The sequence below is a fragment of the Mustela erminea genome, chromosome 11 (genome assembly GCF_009829155.1).
Source record: "Mustela erminea isolate mMusErm1 chromosome 11, mMusErm1.Pri, whole genome shotgun sequence".
Classification (NCBI taxonomy): domain Eukaryota; kingdom Metazoa; phylum Chordata; class Mammalia; order Carnivora; family Mustelidae; genus Mustela; species Mustela erminea.
The window spans coordinates 43838537-43856314 of NC_045624.1; the positions used below are offsets into that span (position 1 = coordinate 43838537).

Genomic DNA, 17778 nt, shown 5'->3' on the forward strand with positions numbered 1-17778 from the left:
TGCAGCTCAGGAGCTCCCAGTGGAACTTTGGCTAAAGACTGTTGTTACTGCATCACATCCATACTTCTTCCCTATGCTTAATCAGGCTTTCTTTGCCCCTTCAGAGATTTTATTCCCCATAACACTCCCCATTAAATTTTCTGCACACAAATCTTCAGGTGAGAGTCTGACCCTAAGGAACTCATTGTGCCAGGAGGTACAGTAACTGCTTGGGAAAATGAAAGGGAAGGTGTTGTCAGGATGTACCCTTCGTTTGGACTTATGCTTCCCTTCTCTTTTAGCCTCTAGAATAAAGGGAAGACTTTGGGAAGGATTATAAAGCAGGCACAGTGTTCATTGGACCCGTCCTCTTTTTGTGCTTGCTCTTCCATATACCAGCATTACCATCTTCCCAGTAGCCAGAGAGCCCCAGTTATGGTCCATTTAAGTGCCTTCAGTTAGTTCACCCAAAGCACTTGTAACTCATTTTGCAGAGGTCAAAAAAGCAATCAGGTTCAACTCGTATTAACACGTTAATGAAAACCACACTCTTTAATCTTCTTATGGGCATTTATAAGCAAATTAATTAGATTGTTGGAATTTGAATGAATCAGGATTGTTGGTGGGGAGTTAGTAGATGCCTTCCTGGTTCCCTGATAAGCAAGAAAGTTGGATTATATGGACTCAAGTCTTCCTTATTGTTCAGTTACTCCAGCTAATGCATTCCTAACTCAGCTTTCCCATTTTGATTATGTTCTGGGCTTGGAATGATGGGACAGTGACAAGGCCAAAACTGTTCATCCAAATTGACACTAAGCCATTCATTCACAAGTATTTGAGTGCATATGATGTGCTAAGCTCTATACAAACTATTCCATGGAGCTACCAGCCCTAAAGAATACATGGTCTCAAGGGTGAAAATGTTGTAACTCTCCTGTCATGTCATATCATGGGCTATGAAAGTGAAAATGCAGGTGTTACTAAAACACACACAGGAGAGTCCCGTACTCCAGCCATGGGTGGGGATAGACATCACAGATATTTTCCTAGAATATCTACCCAATCTTTTAGGTAGGGGTTAGGAGGGAGATAAGTCACAAAAGCTTATCATAAGACCAGCTTTAGAAACCGTACTATATTTTGCTTGCCTTTTTGCATCTCAGTGAAAACATGCAATGCTATCACTTTGTACCATCTACTTAATGCATCTTGAGAGTTAACTTTGTTACCACAGGTAGTTAAAATGCAGTTAAAAATATAAAAATAGAGTAAACAAATATAGTTAACTCATCACTGGGCAACTCAGAGGCAACACTGAGTGAACTCATCCATAGGTATCAAAATATTATTCATACCATCACCCAGAAAGCCCTTCCAGGAAGCAACTCTAGCCTTTCTACATGTGCCCTGTTCTTACAAATACCCTTAAGGACAGTATTCATCCACATATAAACATTTTGGCACTTAGTCACAGCCTTAACCTGTACCATTTATTGGGAAAAGTCTGGTTCCACAAATTGACCAAATAGGTTGTAGTTTCTGAGTGTAAGGAGCTCTCTTGTTTGCCTTGTTTCTGTGAGTGTACACTGGGAGTAAGTAACATATACTACAACTCACCAATGGACATACTGGTCAGTGGCGCTACTATAAGCCTGGTTTCCATTTGTAAAAAATAAATAAGCTGCTGTCTCTATCATCAGGATAGTTCCTGTTTTGGGGCATCCTTCATCTCTTTATTCTGCCCTCAGCTCACCATCCTCTTCCCCATTTTAAAGGTCCCTGGAGGTAACAAGACAGTAATAGACCTGGCAGAAGTATTCATGAATAACCCAACTCTACCGGTGGTGTTACCAGTGATGTGGCCATTTGGAGAGGGGAAGAAAATGCTTGAGAATCAAACACACATGCAATTCAATTTATTTGTTGTTTTAGTTCTTTTAATTCCAGAGGCTTTATAATGTCACATTTTCTTTATGTTGGTATAATTGTTTTCTTAGTTCAAATCAAGGGATAATCCTGTGTTCTAGGCCATCATGATGATGTACTATTTAGCTCTTCTATGTAGCTGGAACACAGCAATTTGTTTCCTATGAGATAACAGAATAAAAGATTTCTTTAAATTAGCTGTATAACAAACTCGAGATATACAGAGAGTCATTACTAATATCTTTAGTGTTCATCTTTACGATAAAGTTAAAGGTGTTAACATTTTGCCTGAGCATGAGTATTAGTCTTTTCTTATGACCACTGTAGCCTAGGAATGGCCTTGAAAGGGCCAGTAACCATGTGCTCCCTGACACCCTAGGCCTAGGGGTTGAAAGTGTGGCAGGGATATCAAGACTCAATGTGAAGAGAAGCCTGTCTTGCCAGTAACCCCTTAAGAGAGACCCTGAACTTCAAGTACCCAGCTCTCCAAGCTCTAAACTGGGACACTTTGATAAACCACTGGGATAACTTACAAAATCCCATATAACCCACAACAGACTACCACTAACACCCCTGGGAATTAAACGTGGAAAATCAGCACAACAATGACATTCCATGGAACTGAAAGGCTTTGGCTCCAATCTACTCATAAGGAAGGATCTATAGGTCTACAGGTCTGTTACCCAGTCAGAATGCTGCCATTTTTCACTGCCCACCAGCAGTGTTAGTTTTGCAGGGCAGAACACGCACTGAGTAGGAAACCCCAAACAAAGCCCTAAAAGCCAATCATGAGACACACAAATTAGGTACAGAATAGATACCAACTGTCTATTTCCTGTCTGTACCTGCTGTTTCCTAAACGTTACAGCATCTGTCTCAAATCTGTTTGAAACTTTGTAAGGTACCTCAGTTTTCCATCTCTCGCAGTTACCTGAGGTAAGAAATGATTCATACATTAAATAATCTAAGTTACTTAAAAAACCAAAAGGGGGGGAACCACACCCTTCTTGAAAAAAATCTTTTGTTCAAGATACTATTCTGTATCATTCTGTAGTCCTTGACAGAAAAAAAAAGAAAATCAAAATAATGGACACAATCTAGACAACTCGGCCTGAAAATTACAATCTTATCTGTGTAACCAACAGTAAATTAAAGTTACCTTCTTCACAGGGCTGTGATAGGATGGAAAAAACGGATTCCTACACACTGATGGGAAATGAAAGCAGAGGCAAACGAGACTTTGAGAAGACTAAAGGTAAGATGGACAGTGTTTTGGTTTAGAAATTAAGACTGGAACTTAATTAAATTTCCCCGGGGGCTCTTATGCATCCCATTTGTCATTTACCTGCCTCATTTCATTTTTCCTCCCCAGGTATAATCATCCCCCAGACTCTACTTTGGGCCCTTCCCACTGCTTGGAGCCCTCTCCCTAAACATAGGGTGATCCAAACTCAAGCTTCAACCAGGTATGTATGATCTGCTAGTCCAGTCCTCCCACTGACAGCCACACAGTAAAGCAAGACAACTTCCTTTCCCAAGCTTCCTTGTCTATGATGTTATCATTTTTTCTAGATACAAGTTCAAACCCCAGCCTTTTTTTTTTTTTTTTTTTTCCTATTGACAAGAGATAGAGAGAGAGTATAAGCAGGCAGTGCAACAGGCAGAAGGAGAGGGAGAAGCAGGCTTCCTGCTGAGGGGCTTGATCCCAGGACCCTGAGATCATGTCCTGAACCAAAGGCAGAGGCTTAACTGACTGAGCCACCCAGGTACCCCTCCAGCCTTTTTATTTTTTTCTTAAAGAATCAGTTTTGTTAATGGATTCTCTGAAATGTTATCTTTTACTCCCATGTGAGTTAGGACCCTTTATATCCAATGTTCAGTTAAGTGTTGGTGGTAGAGTGGTAAGCACAGCTGCCTTCCAATGTTCAATTAAACTGACTTTATAAAGGGGTTTCAGCCAAATGGACATGCTTCAAATTCCTCCTCCACTATTACTGCCAGCTGAAGAGGCCTAGAGCACATTTCTTCCTGTCCCTTCTCTATTCAATTTGCTTTGGGCACCTCCTTACTGCCTACAGGACAAAAATCTCAAAAGGAAAATTTCTACTATTTAGCCCAGTCTGTTTAGAACCACTTGCCCAACTCGTCACAGGCCTCCCTTCTGGCTGGCTCTTCTCAGGCTCAATCCCTGGAACACACTTGACCTCTCCTGGCTGCCCAATCAAGCTCATGCTACTGTCTCCATTCTTACTCCAAACCACAGCCCCCAAATTTGTATCAAAATTCACTGCCTTCACATGGAATGCCCTTTCTCAGCAACTCCACCTAGCTCTATGTCCCTGACTCTTTTCTCTTTCAACCCTCCTGTCCTTTACCACCACCCAGCTTTCCATCAACTCCTACAGCTCTTTGTTCAAATTACATTAGTTTCCTAGAATGCAGGACCTCAAACCTGGAATTTCTCCCAATCCTATAAACATGGGCACCTATAGTTGTTTAAGAACATACTTCCAAAATTAAGAAATACTGTTGATCTGTGGCTGCCTTTGCATCCAGGACCCAGTGTGGAACCACCACAGACAACCATGGAATGAGTCCATTAGTCACTTACATTCCCAGGGCTTGGGAGAGACTCTCTTGGACTCCAGTCCCTCCTGTACAGCCATGGTACGTTCTCCTCGGAACCTGCCATCCTGTCCTGTTACTTTGCACACCACAGGGATGCTCTCGTATTCCTCAAGCTTTAACCTGTACTTTTTTCTGGTGCGCCACACAATAAGCTGGGGAGGGAGAGAGCACTCAGCTGGCATCCTGATGATCCTGCCAACCTCGCCATAAATCTTCCCTTTGGAAGACATCACACAGCCCAGTGGACTAACTTCTTCCAAGAGGCATTCTATCTCATACATTTCATCTTCAGCTTCCTTTTCCAAATCACAGTCTTCTGAATCGTTGGGAAGTACAGTGTTCAAGGCACCATTTTTCTTCAATAAATAGACTGTGTTCCCACTTGAGAAGTTTCTCAGGGACTTCTGCTTCCTGCCTTTCACAGTTTTTTTAATCTTTGCACACTTCTTGAAGTTCTCATGATCCTCCTCCTCAATCTCATCATTCATGGTCATTTCTTCTTCATCTGTGTTCAGTCTCCCATTCCTGATGGTCCTTCTCCGTGATCCCTTAGTCTTGCAATCTGGAAATGACTCTTCATCGTTGGAAGGCATTTGCTCAAGGGATCTCTCCAGATGTGCATCCTGCCACCAGCTCCTATCACACTGAATCCCTTCATCTATCCGCCTGCTATTCATCTGAGCCAAACAGGCAGAGCTAGACACATACTTTGAGCAGCTGTTCCTCTCTACCACCTCTTCCAGTTCTCCACATCTGAATTCTTCTGTTGCCTTTCTGCTCTCTGATGAGGGCTCAGGAGATTTCTCATGCTCTGCATCCTGCCACTGGCTCACATCACACTGAATGCCTTCATCGACATGGCTGAACTGGGTGAGGGAGGTAGAGGGGAGGACATAATTCTCAGGGTAGCTGTTGCTCTCTACAACTTCACCTTTGCCCACTTTCACAGGGAAGCCACGGCCCCCACTACTGTTGTCTAGCATGCTTTCCCCAAAGTGAATGGGACTCCAGATTTTGGACTCTAGGCTGAGGTCCTCAATGGCTTTATTGCTGGAGCAGACTGGCCTTTCCTGCTGGAGCTTATCGCCATCTCCAGAAGACTGGCACAGATTGGAATTCAGAGTATCCTGGATTTCATCTCTGTCTTTTGCTTCATCTAGAGAGGACAGGAATTGGAGAACAGCCGCATAGCCTTTTTCTTTACCCAAGTTCATGTCCACGATGGAGCCTGACTTCACCACCTCATCACGTCTTACACCATGACACTGTTCCGACCACAGAGTGCTTTCTTCATCTTTACACATAATGCCATCTGCACCCTCGTGACGGTTATGAAGCACACTTCTACTCTCCCGAGAACTCTGTGAAATCCCACCGTGCTGCACCATGATGTCTGGCATGGCTTTACCATAAGCCAGGTCATACAAATGGATAGTTTCCTTCAAAGTCTTCCAGAACTGTGTTACAGGGGATCCTTTGCGTTGTTCTAGCCCCACTTTCCCTTTCTCAGATGCATAGTTTACTTGAGGTGATGCTCTATATACAGTGTTAGGAAAAGGGCTCTCACCAGATAGCTGCTGCTTCTGGGCAACAGATGACAAAACCCCATCTGTTGCTTGAGGAATGTTTTCAGTTTCTGTGTCACTATTAGAAGTTGGGATACTGGTCACCATATCACCTTCTGAGTGGGTGTCTTGTTTCTGAGTCTTGTTTTCAGCCTGATGAGGTTCAGTCTGAGTCTCTTTCGTCTTCGTTTTCTTTCCATAGCCACTACACTGCTGGAACTGTGCTGTGTTACAAAACATAGGTCTTCGGTTAAGGGCAGTGGGCAACGGAGACTGAGGGATGAGGAAGCCAGGAGACTCACTGAGTATCACTGAATATGGGAAATACAGACTTCCATTTCTGAAACCTAGGAAGAGAACACAGTAGTTAGCCACTCAGTCTCCTGTAGCCAGTCACAACATTAAGCCAGGACGCAGCCAGCTGACCACACCAGTTGGTCAAATATGCAGTGTTTTCAACACCAGTTGGTAGCTACTGGCCCCCACTTCTCCCTGAATATCCTCAGGATTTGACAAGGGAAAGGACAGTGACCAGAACCGTGGGGCCTCCAGAACCTTCCTTCACCACGAGAGCAGGCATCTGTTCCGATGGGTTGGTCGCCAGGCCATCAAATAATCAGTGTATTATGAATCACCCCTACTTAGTAGTGACTCTTTTTCAGAGAGACCTAGCACCCAGTAAGGGTAATTTAGGATTATTGTGGCTGGGGAAAGAATAATTATGTCAGCCCGTATAGAGCAAGGAAGAACAAAAGTTCTTTGTATGTACAGGCCTTTCTAAACCTTTTTATTCAGTACTACTCATTCACAGACCCATCTTCCCCTGTTTTCCAGTCTTCAGAAGTAAACAGGGCAATGGTGCCAATAATGCTAGACACATTTCTGTCATACAAATTCATGTTAGGAATGGCATTTGATTTCGCGAGACAGATATATATAAGTGACAAATGAATTTAAGATAAAACTTCTACTTAGTATATAAAAGCATTAATTATATTCAGATCAGTGTTCATCGGGTAATTTACTCAATATGAAGGTTGATCTAATGAACTCAATTTTATAGTTTAAGGCTGCATCAAATTGCTCAGCTTGACTTCGCCATGGCCTACAGAGGTTAGAAGCCAACAGAATGAAGTTCATGAGCCAGAGAACTTCCTACCATACATGTTGTACTATATCATACAATGGACCAAAATACCTTAATGCAGGTCCCTGCCACTAGCATCTCTTCCAGGACCCTATTCAGCTACCCACTGCATAAACATAGGTGTTAGAGTTGTTACTTTGTCCCTCACTAATCAGCAAAATCTATGGCTACTCTTTGTAATACCTTCCCTCTTCTGCTACCATGACCAGGACTTGAAGTCATCTCCATGTTTTTACTTCAGTAACTACTACTAGGAACTTCCTTTACCCATCTCCCTGACATTCACAGGTCTGTAATCCAAACTAGTTCCAAAATTATCTATATTTCTATCTTTTCTTTCCTTCCTCTATTTTTTTTTTTTTTGAAGTAATCTCTATATCCAGTGTGGGGCTCAAACTCATAACCCCAAGATCAAAAGTCAGGTCATCTCCCAACTGAGCCAGCCAGGTACTCCCAGAATTATCTTTCTGACTCAGGTATGACCCCTCATTTGAGAGACAATATTTGAAGTAATTTGAAGTATTGTCACTGCTAGTCAGGAAATGAGGAACAATGACCACATTCCTTAGGATGTCTTAAAAGCCTTCATTATCTGATTTGTCAATCTATCATCTAATTCTTCCACTAAGCCTATGTGCTCTAGCCACATGTGGGTTCCCCTACAGGCTAACTTCTCTTCACTTTTCAGAGAACTCCTCCTTTCCTACTTCTTCCACTGCTAAAACCTTTTGTTTTTTAAATGGAAATCTCACCATTAGTGACAATAGATGGACCTTGAGGGCATTTTCCTAAGAAAAATTGGATAGAGAAAGACAAATGCCATATCATCTCACTTCTATGTACAATCCAAAGAAGATGAACTCAGAAAGTTAGTGGTTACCAGGGGCTGGGTGGTTGGGTTAATGGGGAAATGCTGGCCAATGGCAAAAGAAAACTAATTCATCTTGTTAATACAAAGGAGGGTACTGAGGCAGCAAAAAGAATTTAATATTGATTCAAAATCAGCCTATTTATAAAAGCATGTATTTGGCCCTCTATTTCAATTGTACAAGTATGTGTTCTGCATGCCTAATTAATGTTAAAAGCTGGTAGATGGGGCATTTGGGTGGCTCTGCCTTTGGCTCAAGTCATGATCCCACATCAGGCTCCCTGCTCAGTGGGAAGCCTGCTTCTCCCTCTCCCACTCCTCCTGCTTGTGTTCCCTCTCTTGCTGTGTCTCTCTCTGTCAAATAAATAAATAAAGTCTTTAAAAAAAAAAAGCTGATATAATTTCTGGTTGTACGTAAGAAGAATACATAAGAAGTTTGGAAGTCACTTACTCTGAACAAAGTTAAAAGCTCAACTGAAAAATCAAGAATTCTTCCCATATTCTACACAGCAGTAGGTTACAGAACAAAGTGCTATCCCCAATGTTGGAGAGATATGTGAATGTAGACAAGCACAACTTACAGGGGCACAAACTCAAGAGGTAAAAATTCCATGGGAACTAGTAGTAGGATAGGGAAACCTGAACTGTTATCGACAAATTAAAGGCTCAGAATGAACAAATCAGAGAGTTAAAAAACTTCAAGGGGACCGTTTCGTAATGAACCCTCACCCCCTCCCTTGTTTTGAGTTTTATCTGCAGTAGCTCAACCAGTTTCTTACAGTAAATCTAGGAAAGAAATCCCACAGGAAAAGTGGGGAAGAGAAACAATGGTGACATATAAAGGAAAACTCTATTCCTACCAACACTACTGGACCTCAGGACAAGCTAGTTAACCAGAGCCTAATTGATACGCGGGTAGGCAAATACTTATCTCAAACCCACCCTAACAACCCTTCCCTATCCAATGGGAAGAGGAAGGTGAAGAACATGTATGGTTCAGAGTTCAAAGGCACCATCTCCCTAAAAGACCGAGACCTAAAACTACAGTTCTTCAGTAACCATAGGACTATTATTCCTGTCCCACCTCCCCAACTTAACATGTTACTAAAGGCCTATTTAAAGCAGTACTTTTTAATCCAGCACAGAATGCCTGGCAATCAGGAAAACATTACAAGATATACTAAAAGCCAAAACCTGTGTAGTCTGCAAAAAAATTCACTTTCAACATAAAGACAAGGATGAAAAGTAAATGCATGGAGAAAGATGTTCTGTGCTAATAGTAAACAAAAAATGGCAGATGCAGTGGGTTAAAAAAAAAAATCACTAAGGACAATTGATTTAAACAGCACCTTTAACCAACAAGAAATAACTGACATCCACAGACTACTTCATCAAGCAGAATACACAACTCATACCCATATGGAACATGCACCAAAACACACAAATTAAAAAGTACATTAATCATATAGTGTCTGCTCTTAGCCTACAACTGAGTATAGAAAACAAAGATAGCTGTAAAATCCCCCAAATACTTTGAGATTAAATGCATTACTAAATAACACTGAATCAATGAAGACACAAATGACTAATATCAGAAATGAAAGAGGGTACATCACTACAGATCCCACAGACAGTAAAAAAGATGGGGCACCTGGGTGGCTCTAGGTTACAACCTCTGCCTCTGACTCAGGTCATGATCCCAGTGTCCTGGGATCAAGCCCCGCATTGGGCTCTCTGCTCAGCAGGGAGCCTGCTTCCCACGCTCCCTCCCTGGCTCTGCCTGCCTCTCTGCCTACTTGTGATCTCTGTCTGTCAAAATAAATAAATAATCTTAAAATAAAAATCATATTTTAAAAAAGATGGAAAGAATACTATGAACTCTATTGTCACAACTTTCCAAACCTATAAAAAATGGGCCAATTCCTTGAAAGATAAAGTTGGACAGGCTCAGACCAGTAGAAATGGACATCTGCATAGATTTTTATATATTAAAGAAATGAATCACTTAACTGATAACCATCCAGAACAGAAAGCACCAGGCCCAGAAGGGCTCACTGGTGAAGTCTACCAAACACTTAAATTACAAGTAGATCAATGTAGGATAGAATAGAGACCCTACACACAGACCCATATAAATATAATCAACCAATATTTGACAAAGGAGCAAAGACAATACAATGGACCAAAGACAGTTTTTTCAACAAATCATCCTGGAACTGGACATATACGTGCAAATGCAACACTAGACACATGCCTTACAACAAACATCCTTCACAAAAATTAACTCAGAAAGGACCACAGACCTCCATTTAAAACACAGAAACTGTAAGAACAAGAAGTTAACACCAGAGAAAACCTAGATGTTCTTGGGTATGGTGATGACTTCTTAGGCAAAATACCAGTGGCATACATGATCCATGCAAGAAAGAACTTGGTAAGCTGACTATCATTAAAATTAAGAACTCTTCAAAATATACTGATACTGTCAACTGAATGAAAAGTCACAGACCGGGAGAAAGTATTTATAAATACATGCCTCATAAAGGACTATTACCCAAAATATACAAAGAACCCTTAACATATTAAGAAAATAACCTGATTTTAAAAGAGGCTATAGACCTTAACAGATATCTCATCAAAGAAAATACACAGACAGGGGTGCCTGGGTGGTTCAGTGGGTTAAAGCCTCTGCCTTTAATCCCAGGGTCCTGGGATCAAGCCCCACATCGGCCTTTCTGCTCAGCGGGGAGCCTCCTTCCTCCTCTCTCTCTCTCTGCCTGCCTCTCCACCTACTTGTGATCTCTGTCAGTCAAATAAATAAATAAAAATCTTAAAAAAAAAGAAAAGAAACATTGCCAAATAAACATGAAAACATGCTCCACATCATATTTCATCAGGGAAATGCAAATTAGAGCAATGAGATACTGTACAAGTACTAGAATGGCTGAAGTCTTAAACACTGGTAATACCCAGTACTGATGAGTATGTGCAGCAACAGGAACTCTGATTGCTAGTGGAAATGCAAGATGGTACAGATGTAAATGCTTTAAAATAGTGTGAAAGGAAGAAAGTTTGGCAATTTCTTGCAAAACTAAACATATTCCAAAACTTGGGAAAAACCAAGATATCCTTCAGTAGATAAATGGATGTATAAATGTCATAATTCAGATAATGCAATATGATTCAGCAGTAAAAACAAATGAGTTATCAAGTAACAAAAAGATATAAGGAAACTTAAAATGGGTAGTACTATGTAGAAAAAGCCAATATGAAAAAACTACATACTATATGATTCCAATGATACAACTTTCTGGAATAGGCAATGCTATGGAGCCAGTAAAAAGATAAGTGGTTGCCAGGGGTTAGGAAGAATGGAGGCATGAATAGGCAAAGAATTTTTAGAGCAGTGAAACTATTCAATTCAGTATCATAATGGTGGCTATCTTTCATGATGTATTTATCCAAAACCACAGAACATGCAGCTCTAAGAGCACACCCTAACATAAACTGAGGATGAAATGTGCCATTTTAGGTTCACTGATTATAACAAATATCACGCTGGCGAGGGATGTTGATAATGGGAAAGGTTATGCACAATGGAGGGCATATGGGAAATCTTTCTGCCTTCTGCTCCACTTTGCTGTGCACCAAAAGTTGCTCTAAAAAATGAAGCCTCCGGGGCGCCTGGGTGGCTCAGTGGATTAAGCTGCTGCCTTCGGCTCAGGTCATGATCTCAGTGTCCTGGGATCGAGCCCCGCATCGGGCTCTTTGCTCAGCGGGAGCCTGCTTCTCTCTCTCTCTCTGCCTGACTCTCCGCCTACTTGTGATTTCTCTCTCTGTCAAATAAATAAATAAAATCTTAAAAAAAAAAAAATGAAGCCTCCTAGGGGGACTGGGTGACTCAGTTGGTTAAGTATCTGCCTTCAGCTCAGGTCGTGATCCTGGGGTCCTAGAACTGACCCCCGCACTGGGGTCCCTGTTCGGTGAGGAGCCTGCTTCTCCTTCTCCTGCTCCCCCTGCTTGTGCACTCTGTCTCTCTCTCTCTCTCTCTCTCTCTCTGCCAATTAAATAAATGAAAGCTTAAAAAAAAAAAAAAAAACCTATTGAAAGAGAAAACCAAAGTTGGCGCGGCATCACAGTTCCAGACTTCAAGCTCTATTACAAAGCTGTCATCATCAAGACAGTATGGTACTGACACAACAACAGACACAAAGATCAATGGAACAGAATAGAGAGCCCAGAAATGGACCCTCAACTCTATGATCAACTAACCTTTGACAAAGCAGGAAAGAATGTCCGATGGAAAAACATACAGCCTCTTCAACAAATGGTGTTGGGAAAATTGGACATGTGCAGAAGAATGAAACTGGACCATTTCCTCACACCACACACAAAAATAGACTTAAAATGGATGAAAGAGCTCAATGTGAGACAGGAATCCATCAAAATCCTTGAGGAGACCACAGACAGCAAGCTCTTTGACCCCAGTTACAGTGACTTCTTCCTAAAAATATCACCAGAGGCAAGGGAAGCAAGGGCAAAAATGAACTATTAGGACTTCATCAAGATTGAAAGCTTTTGCTCAGCAAAGGAAATAGTTGGGGCACCTGGGTGGCTCAGTGGGTTAAAGCCTGTCTTCAGCTCCGGTCATGATCCCAGGGTTCTGGGATAGAGCCCTGCATCGGGCTCTCTGCTCAGCAGGTAGCCTGCTTCCCCCTCTCTCTGCCTCTGCCTGCCTCTCTGCCTACTTGTGATCTTTGTCAAATAAATAAGTAAAATCTTAAAAAAAAAAAAAAAAGAGTATGGAGGTTCCTCAAAAAGTTGAAAATAGTAGTACCCTACGACCCAGCAATTGCACTACTGGGTATTTACCCTAAAGATACAAATGTAATGATCCGAAGAGGCACATTCACCTCAATGTTTATAGCAGCAATGTCCACAATAGCCAAACTATGGAAAGAGCCTAGATGTCCATCAACAGATGAATGGATAAAGAAGGTGTGGTGTGTGTGTATGTGTGTATACACATACATGTATACACACACATGCGCTCGCTCTCTCTCTCTCTCTCTAGAATACTTTGCAGCCATCAAAGACCTGAAATTTCGCCATTTGCAACAATGTGGATGGAACTAAAGGGTATTATGCTAACCAAAATAAGTCAATCACAGAAAGACAATTGTCATATGATCTTTTTGATAGGAGGAATTTGAGAGGCAGAGCGGGTCATAGGAGAAAGGCAGGGGAAAAAATGAAACAAGATGGGACAGGGAGGGAGACAGACCATAAGAGACTCTTAATCTCAGGAAACAAACTGAGGGTTGCTGGAGGGGAGGAGGGGAGAAGGATAGGGTGACTGGGTGAAGGGCATTGGGGAGGGTATGTGCTATGGTGAGTGCTGTGAATTGTATAAGCCTGATGATTCACAGACCCGTACCCCTGAAACATAATACATTATATGTCAATAAGTCAATAAAATTTTTTTAAAAAGCCTACTAAATACAGGTAGAGATCCTTGAATATGCATAGAATATATCAGAAAGATACCCAAATCACTGGCAACATTTTCTGACTCAGGGAGGATACTGGGAGACTGGGAAAAGGGATTAGGGGGTAAAGACTTCATTCCTTGTTTATATACTATTTTAATTGTTAGCCCATGCATTTGGTTAGTTTTTCAATTAAAAAAATGATTTAAGCCAGTTTCAATTGAAGAGATGTTCTGTTACTCATAAAATAGTTACACCTCTTTCTGAATAATTCCTAGTCAGAATGACTAGGTACAAAATAAACCACAATAATCCCTGCCCTTTAGGTTAGTACATCCAGAATGCTTTTGAGTTCACTTGTTCAACTGAACTCATGTTATATTCCCTCAAGGAACATCTTTACAACCTTGGCTATGATGGACATGCTGTTTAATATACAATTTCATCAAGCTATTTAACAAATTCTAATATATTCCTCTCATTTCCTACTTAACTCTATCCAAAAATGGTGTAAATTATCTTCAATCAACATCTTTCTGTACTGGCATCCATTCTTCTCTTGGCAATAGGTCCTTCAAAAAGGACCTCTCCTTTGAAAAAGGAGAGACCTTCTCTGTCCAAATGGAATCTAACAGGCTCATACCACCTTCAACATGGGGCATATAATCTAGACTAATCAAGGAGACTAGTTCATCTTCTGGGTGGTAAGTAGAACAAGGATAACATGTGGCAAAGCCAAACCACCAGGAGTCAGTTTTGGAACTCTTTTTGAAACTACTGGAAGGGAAGGCTCTTCTCTGGGATCCTTAGCCAGAAAATCATTACAGGCCCACAAATTCTGTAACTATCTTTGTCACTTTGAAATGGCTGAGAATGAGAATACAGAGAAAGTCAAAACCTAGGAAAAAAAAAACAAAATTAGAAATAAAGGAATATAGATTCTAATACGGATTACGTCCTTGGAGTCCCTATTTAGCTAGCCTGAAGTGGCTTCTTTTCTTGGAATTCTTGGTTGCACAAAACAGTAAGTCATATGAACTTTTTTTTTTTCCCCACTAAAATATTTGAGTTAGGTTGCAATTAAAACAAACAAGCAAACAAACAACACAGATGGATTCCTACTCCCAGTACTTATCACTCTAATTCTCCTAAACCACAACTCTCAGGACAAATATTGTAAACCTTAAGGGGAATTGCATGAAAAAAAGTACACAAGTACAGAATCTCAGCCTTTTAATTAAAGTTCAAGATACAATATGCATTTCTTTCTCTCAGGAATTTTCCATCCTCTGATCTCAAGAATCTTCCTCAGACAATTCCTTCATCTGGACTATTCCAAAATCACATTTCAACATCTGTATTAATTAGGGATCACCAGAAAAAGCTAATAGAATGTTTATATATAAAAATTTCTTTAAGAACTAGACCACGTGGTGGTACAAGTTCAAAATATGTCAGGTAGGCAGTCTTGCTGGAGACACAATGAGGAGCTGAAGTCCATAGGTCATATGCTGGCAAAATTCCTTATTCCTCAGACTGCAATTTTAAAATGGTTTCCACTAGGAGCTCCTTGGACTAAAGATTCTACTACTTAGGTGGGATCATTGATTGATGGACTAAAAATCTGTCCTTATCATACCTAGTTTTCTCCTTGGAAAACAGTTGCATACAATACACAGCATGCTTTATCTACAGCAGGGTACACTGAAGAATAGATTTAACATTATCTTTGCCGCTGGAGGCATGAGAAGGGAGAATCACTCCATGGATCCTTCTGCCCTGCTTAAACCCCCTCCCATCCCATAATGTATGAAATCCTAGATTTCTACCTCCCAAACACTTAAACCTCATCATTCTTCTCCCAAAGTACTTTTTTGACCTCACCAGGAGAGCTTTAAGAATCTTTAGGCCTTGTTGAAAAGCTTATAGGGACTAGGAGTTCTAAGGTGCCTCTGTAAGACTGGTCTCATAATAATAGAATTTTGGTTTGACTCCTGTGGAACTCTGAGCAAGTCGGGGGCTCTGAGCCTCTGTTCCCCGGGTTGTAAAGCATAGACAGCAATAATACCTAGCTCATGGGGCTGTTGAGGTCAAATGAGAGAACCTACTTCCAGTATTTGGCAGAATAACTGGCATATAGAATTCAAATTTTATCTATTAATGTGAACTTCAAACACTGCCCCTGTGTGCTGCCATAATATCTGCGTCAGGACAGGGTGAGGGAAGGGAAGTCATGGATTTTAAGGTATTAGAAACTCTCAGGCATTGCTTGAGGGGGAGGGTCCCTAACCCCACTGAACTTCTTGAATTTCTTACCTGCCCCAGGAACACAGAACGGATTATAGCTGGGATTCTGGTACCAAGGACTCGGGTAAGTCTGCTGGCCCACGGCATGCACATAAAAAAACGGTCTGGCGTTACCGCCCTCAAAATGTGCATTGTTTTCTGAAGAGGAGTTCATTTTCTAGGCTGAAAAACAGGTGTTCATATTTAGGAAAAGGCAGTGGCGCTCAGTGCTGTATACTGCCGTGAAGGGAGAAATCATCCTAGTTCCCTTTCCGAACCCCCAAACCTGGGTGGCAGGGTCCTCACCGTCTCTTCCCACTCACCTGGGATGGGGGACACATGGCTGCACTGCACTGAGGACCTGAGCAGTGCTGCCCACGGGCGGGGCCGCATCTTGCCAGAACACCTCAGTTCCCAGAGCAGCAGCAACACCAAAATTAGACTGAGGCCTGGGAGGCAAAGAGGGAAACTGTGCCGTGCCTGGAGCGCCAGGGGCACCCCAGGAGCTTCACCCGGGGCAGTGGCTTGGACCTGGCCTGCAGGTACTGGTCTTTGGCCTCACCGCCAGCGTGCCTACCCCACACCACCTCCTCCCCAGTCTGGAGGAGCCCATCCCCGAGCCCAGTGTCTCCTTACCCACGGCTCACCCCCACCCCACACCCCGCCCAGCCCCGGTCCCACAATCTAGTTTACTCCGCTCCCCCGGGACCCGCAACCCAGCACACCCATCTGCTCCAAACCTACCTCCGTGACCTGCAGAGTCTCTGGCACCTGGTGTCCTGGCTCCCGCCCTTACATACCCTGGTTGGCACGTGCTGCCTGTTTCGCAGGTGCAGCTCTAGCGCAGATGGCCCGCGCATGCGCTCTGGACGAGGTCAGCCCCCCCTACCCCCCAGGCTGCCTTGACGGAAGACACCTGAGGAAACTCGCGGGGAGCTTTCTGCACCATGTGAACTTCAGTGCGTGCACACCCAAGTGTCGGTGCCTCCAGTGGACGGATCAGTCCCTGTCTCCCTCGCTCTCCCAGACTGTCCCTTCCATTTGAGTGTGTTCAGTTAGGACAGCTTAAGATACCTCCTCTGAGCTCCTGGTGTCCCTCGGGCCTAACGCCCCAGACACAGGAATAGGAGCTGACGGAGGAGAAGGAGAGGGGAAGGAGGAAGCCAGCCTGGTCGCTGCAGGAGTTTCACAAAGGAGGGGCGCTCCAGCCTGCTTCCCGCCGAGGCGAGTAAAAACCAGGGGAGCAGATCCTGGCAGTTAAGGCGCCATTGGTTGGGAGAGAGAGGGACAGGGGGCCTGGAGAAGTCGTCTGTGAGCTGGTAGGTGGGCAGGTTGCGGGAGAAGCTGGCACACACGGACTCCGCTTTCTTTGCACGTGGGAGAAAGGAAAGTCTTCTAGGAGAGTAGTTACCGGGAGTCGTGGGGTTGGAAGGACGATTGTGAAGTAGTAGTTGTTGTTGTTGTTGTTGTTGTTGTTAAAGATAAGAGATTTCGGTATCTTTATGGCCAGAATGGACAGAGGGGGAGATGTTCCCTATAGTGGAGAGAGAAGGGATGTTAGGAAGCACAAGGCAAGGTTCGCTAAGCCTGGTAAATTTACTGAGATAAGAGGGAAATGAAGTCCGGAAGGCAGGGATTCAGTGCTTTAGCATCTGATGACCTTGATTTTTTTCAGTGGAGGGCGGGAATAAGACTTACAGGGAGCCCTGAAAAATTTGGGATGACTGTTTGTATTACTAGATAGAAATTGTGTATGAGCAGAAATAGTAGTGCCTGACACTGGATAAAAGTTTTTCTTTCACATGGAGAAGTCTGAATATATGCCATCCATCCAGCGCTGGTCTGGAAGCTCATTGCTGTCACAAAGAACCCAATCTCCTTTCTTTCTGC

At 42.7% G+C, this 17778-nt stretch overlaps 2 protein-coding genes across 3 annotated transcripts in view; one reads left to right on the top strand and one right to left on the bottom strand.

Moving 5' to 3' along the window:
* LOC116569631 (retinitis pigmentosa 9 protein) overlaps nt 1–3447 on the top strand; it is a 177383-nt gene extending 173936 nt beyond the window's left edge. The window contains exons 8-9 of the transcript XR_004277110.1: nt 3076–3160; nt 3278–3447. The gene's annotated coding sequence lies outside the window, so the exon portion shown is untranslated. The remainder of the gene's footprint in view (nt 1–3075; nt 3161–3277) is intronic.
* LOC116569624 lies at nt 1900–16873 on the bottom strand. 2 transcript variants are annotated; one of them, XM_032305998.1, is made up of 4 exons: nt 16633–16873; nt 15919–16071; nt 4517–6445; nt 1900–2066 (listed from the first exon to the last, which is right to left on the bottom strand). In XM_032305998.1, coding segments are annotated over exons 2-4 (2076 nt in total). In that variant the 5' UTR covers nt 16064–16071; nt 16633–16873; the 3' UTR covers nt 1900–2064. The 2 variants fall into 2 exon arrangements, with proteins under 2 accessions (XP_032161889.1, XP_032161888.1); XM_032305997.1 differs by lacking the exon at nt 1900–2066 and having other exon boundaries at nt 4509–6445.
* Between the last annotated feature and the right edge of the window lie 905 nt (nt 16874–17778).

Coding starts and splice junctions, on each gene's coding strand:
- LOC116569624 (XM_032305997.1), bottom strand. CDS start 16,063: ATGAACTCCTCTTCAGAAAACAATGCACATTTTGAGGGCGGTAACGCC. Junction 6,446..15,918: donor GTTCTGTGTTCCTGGGGCAG/GTAAGAAATTCA, acceptor TTCTCTTCCTAG/GTTTCAGAAATGGAAGTCTG.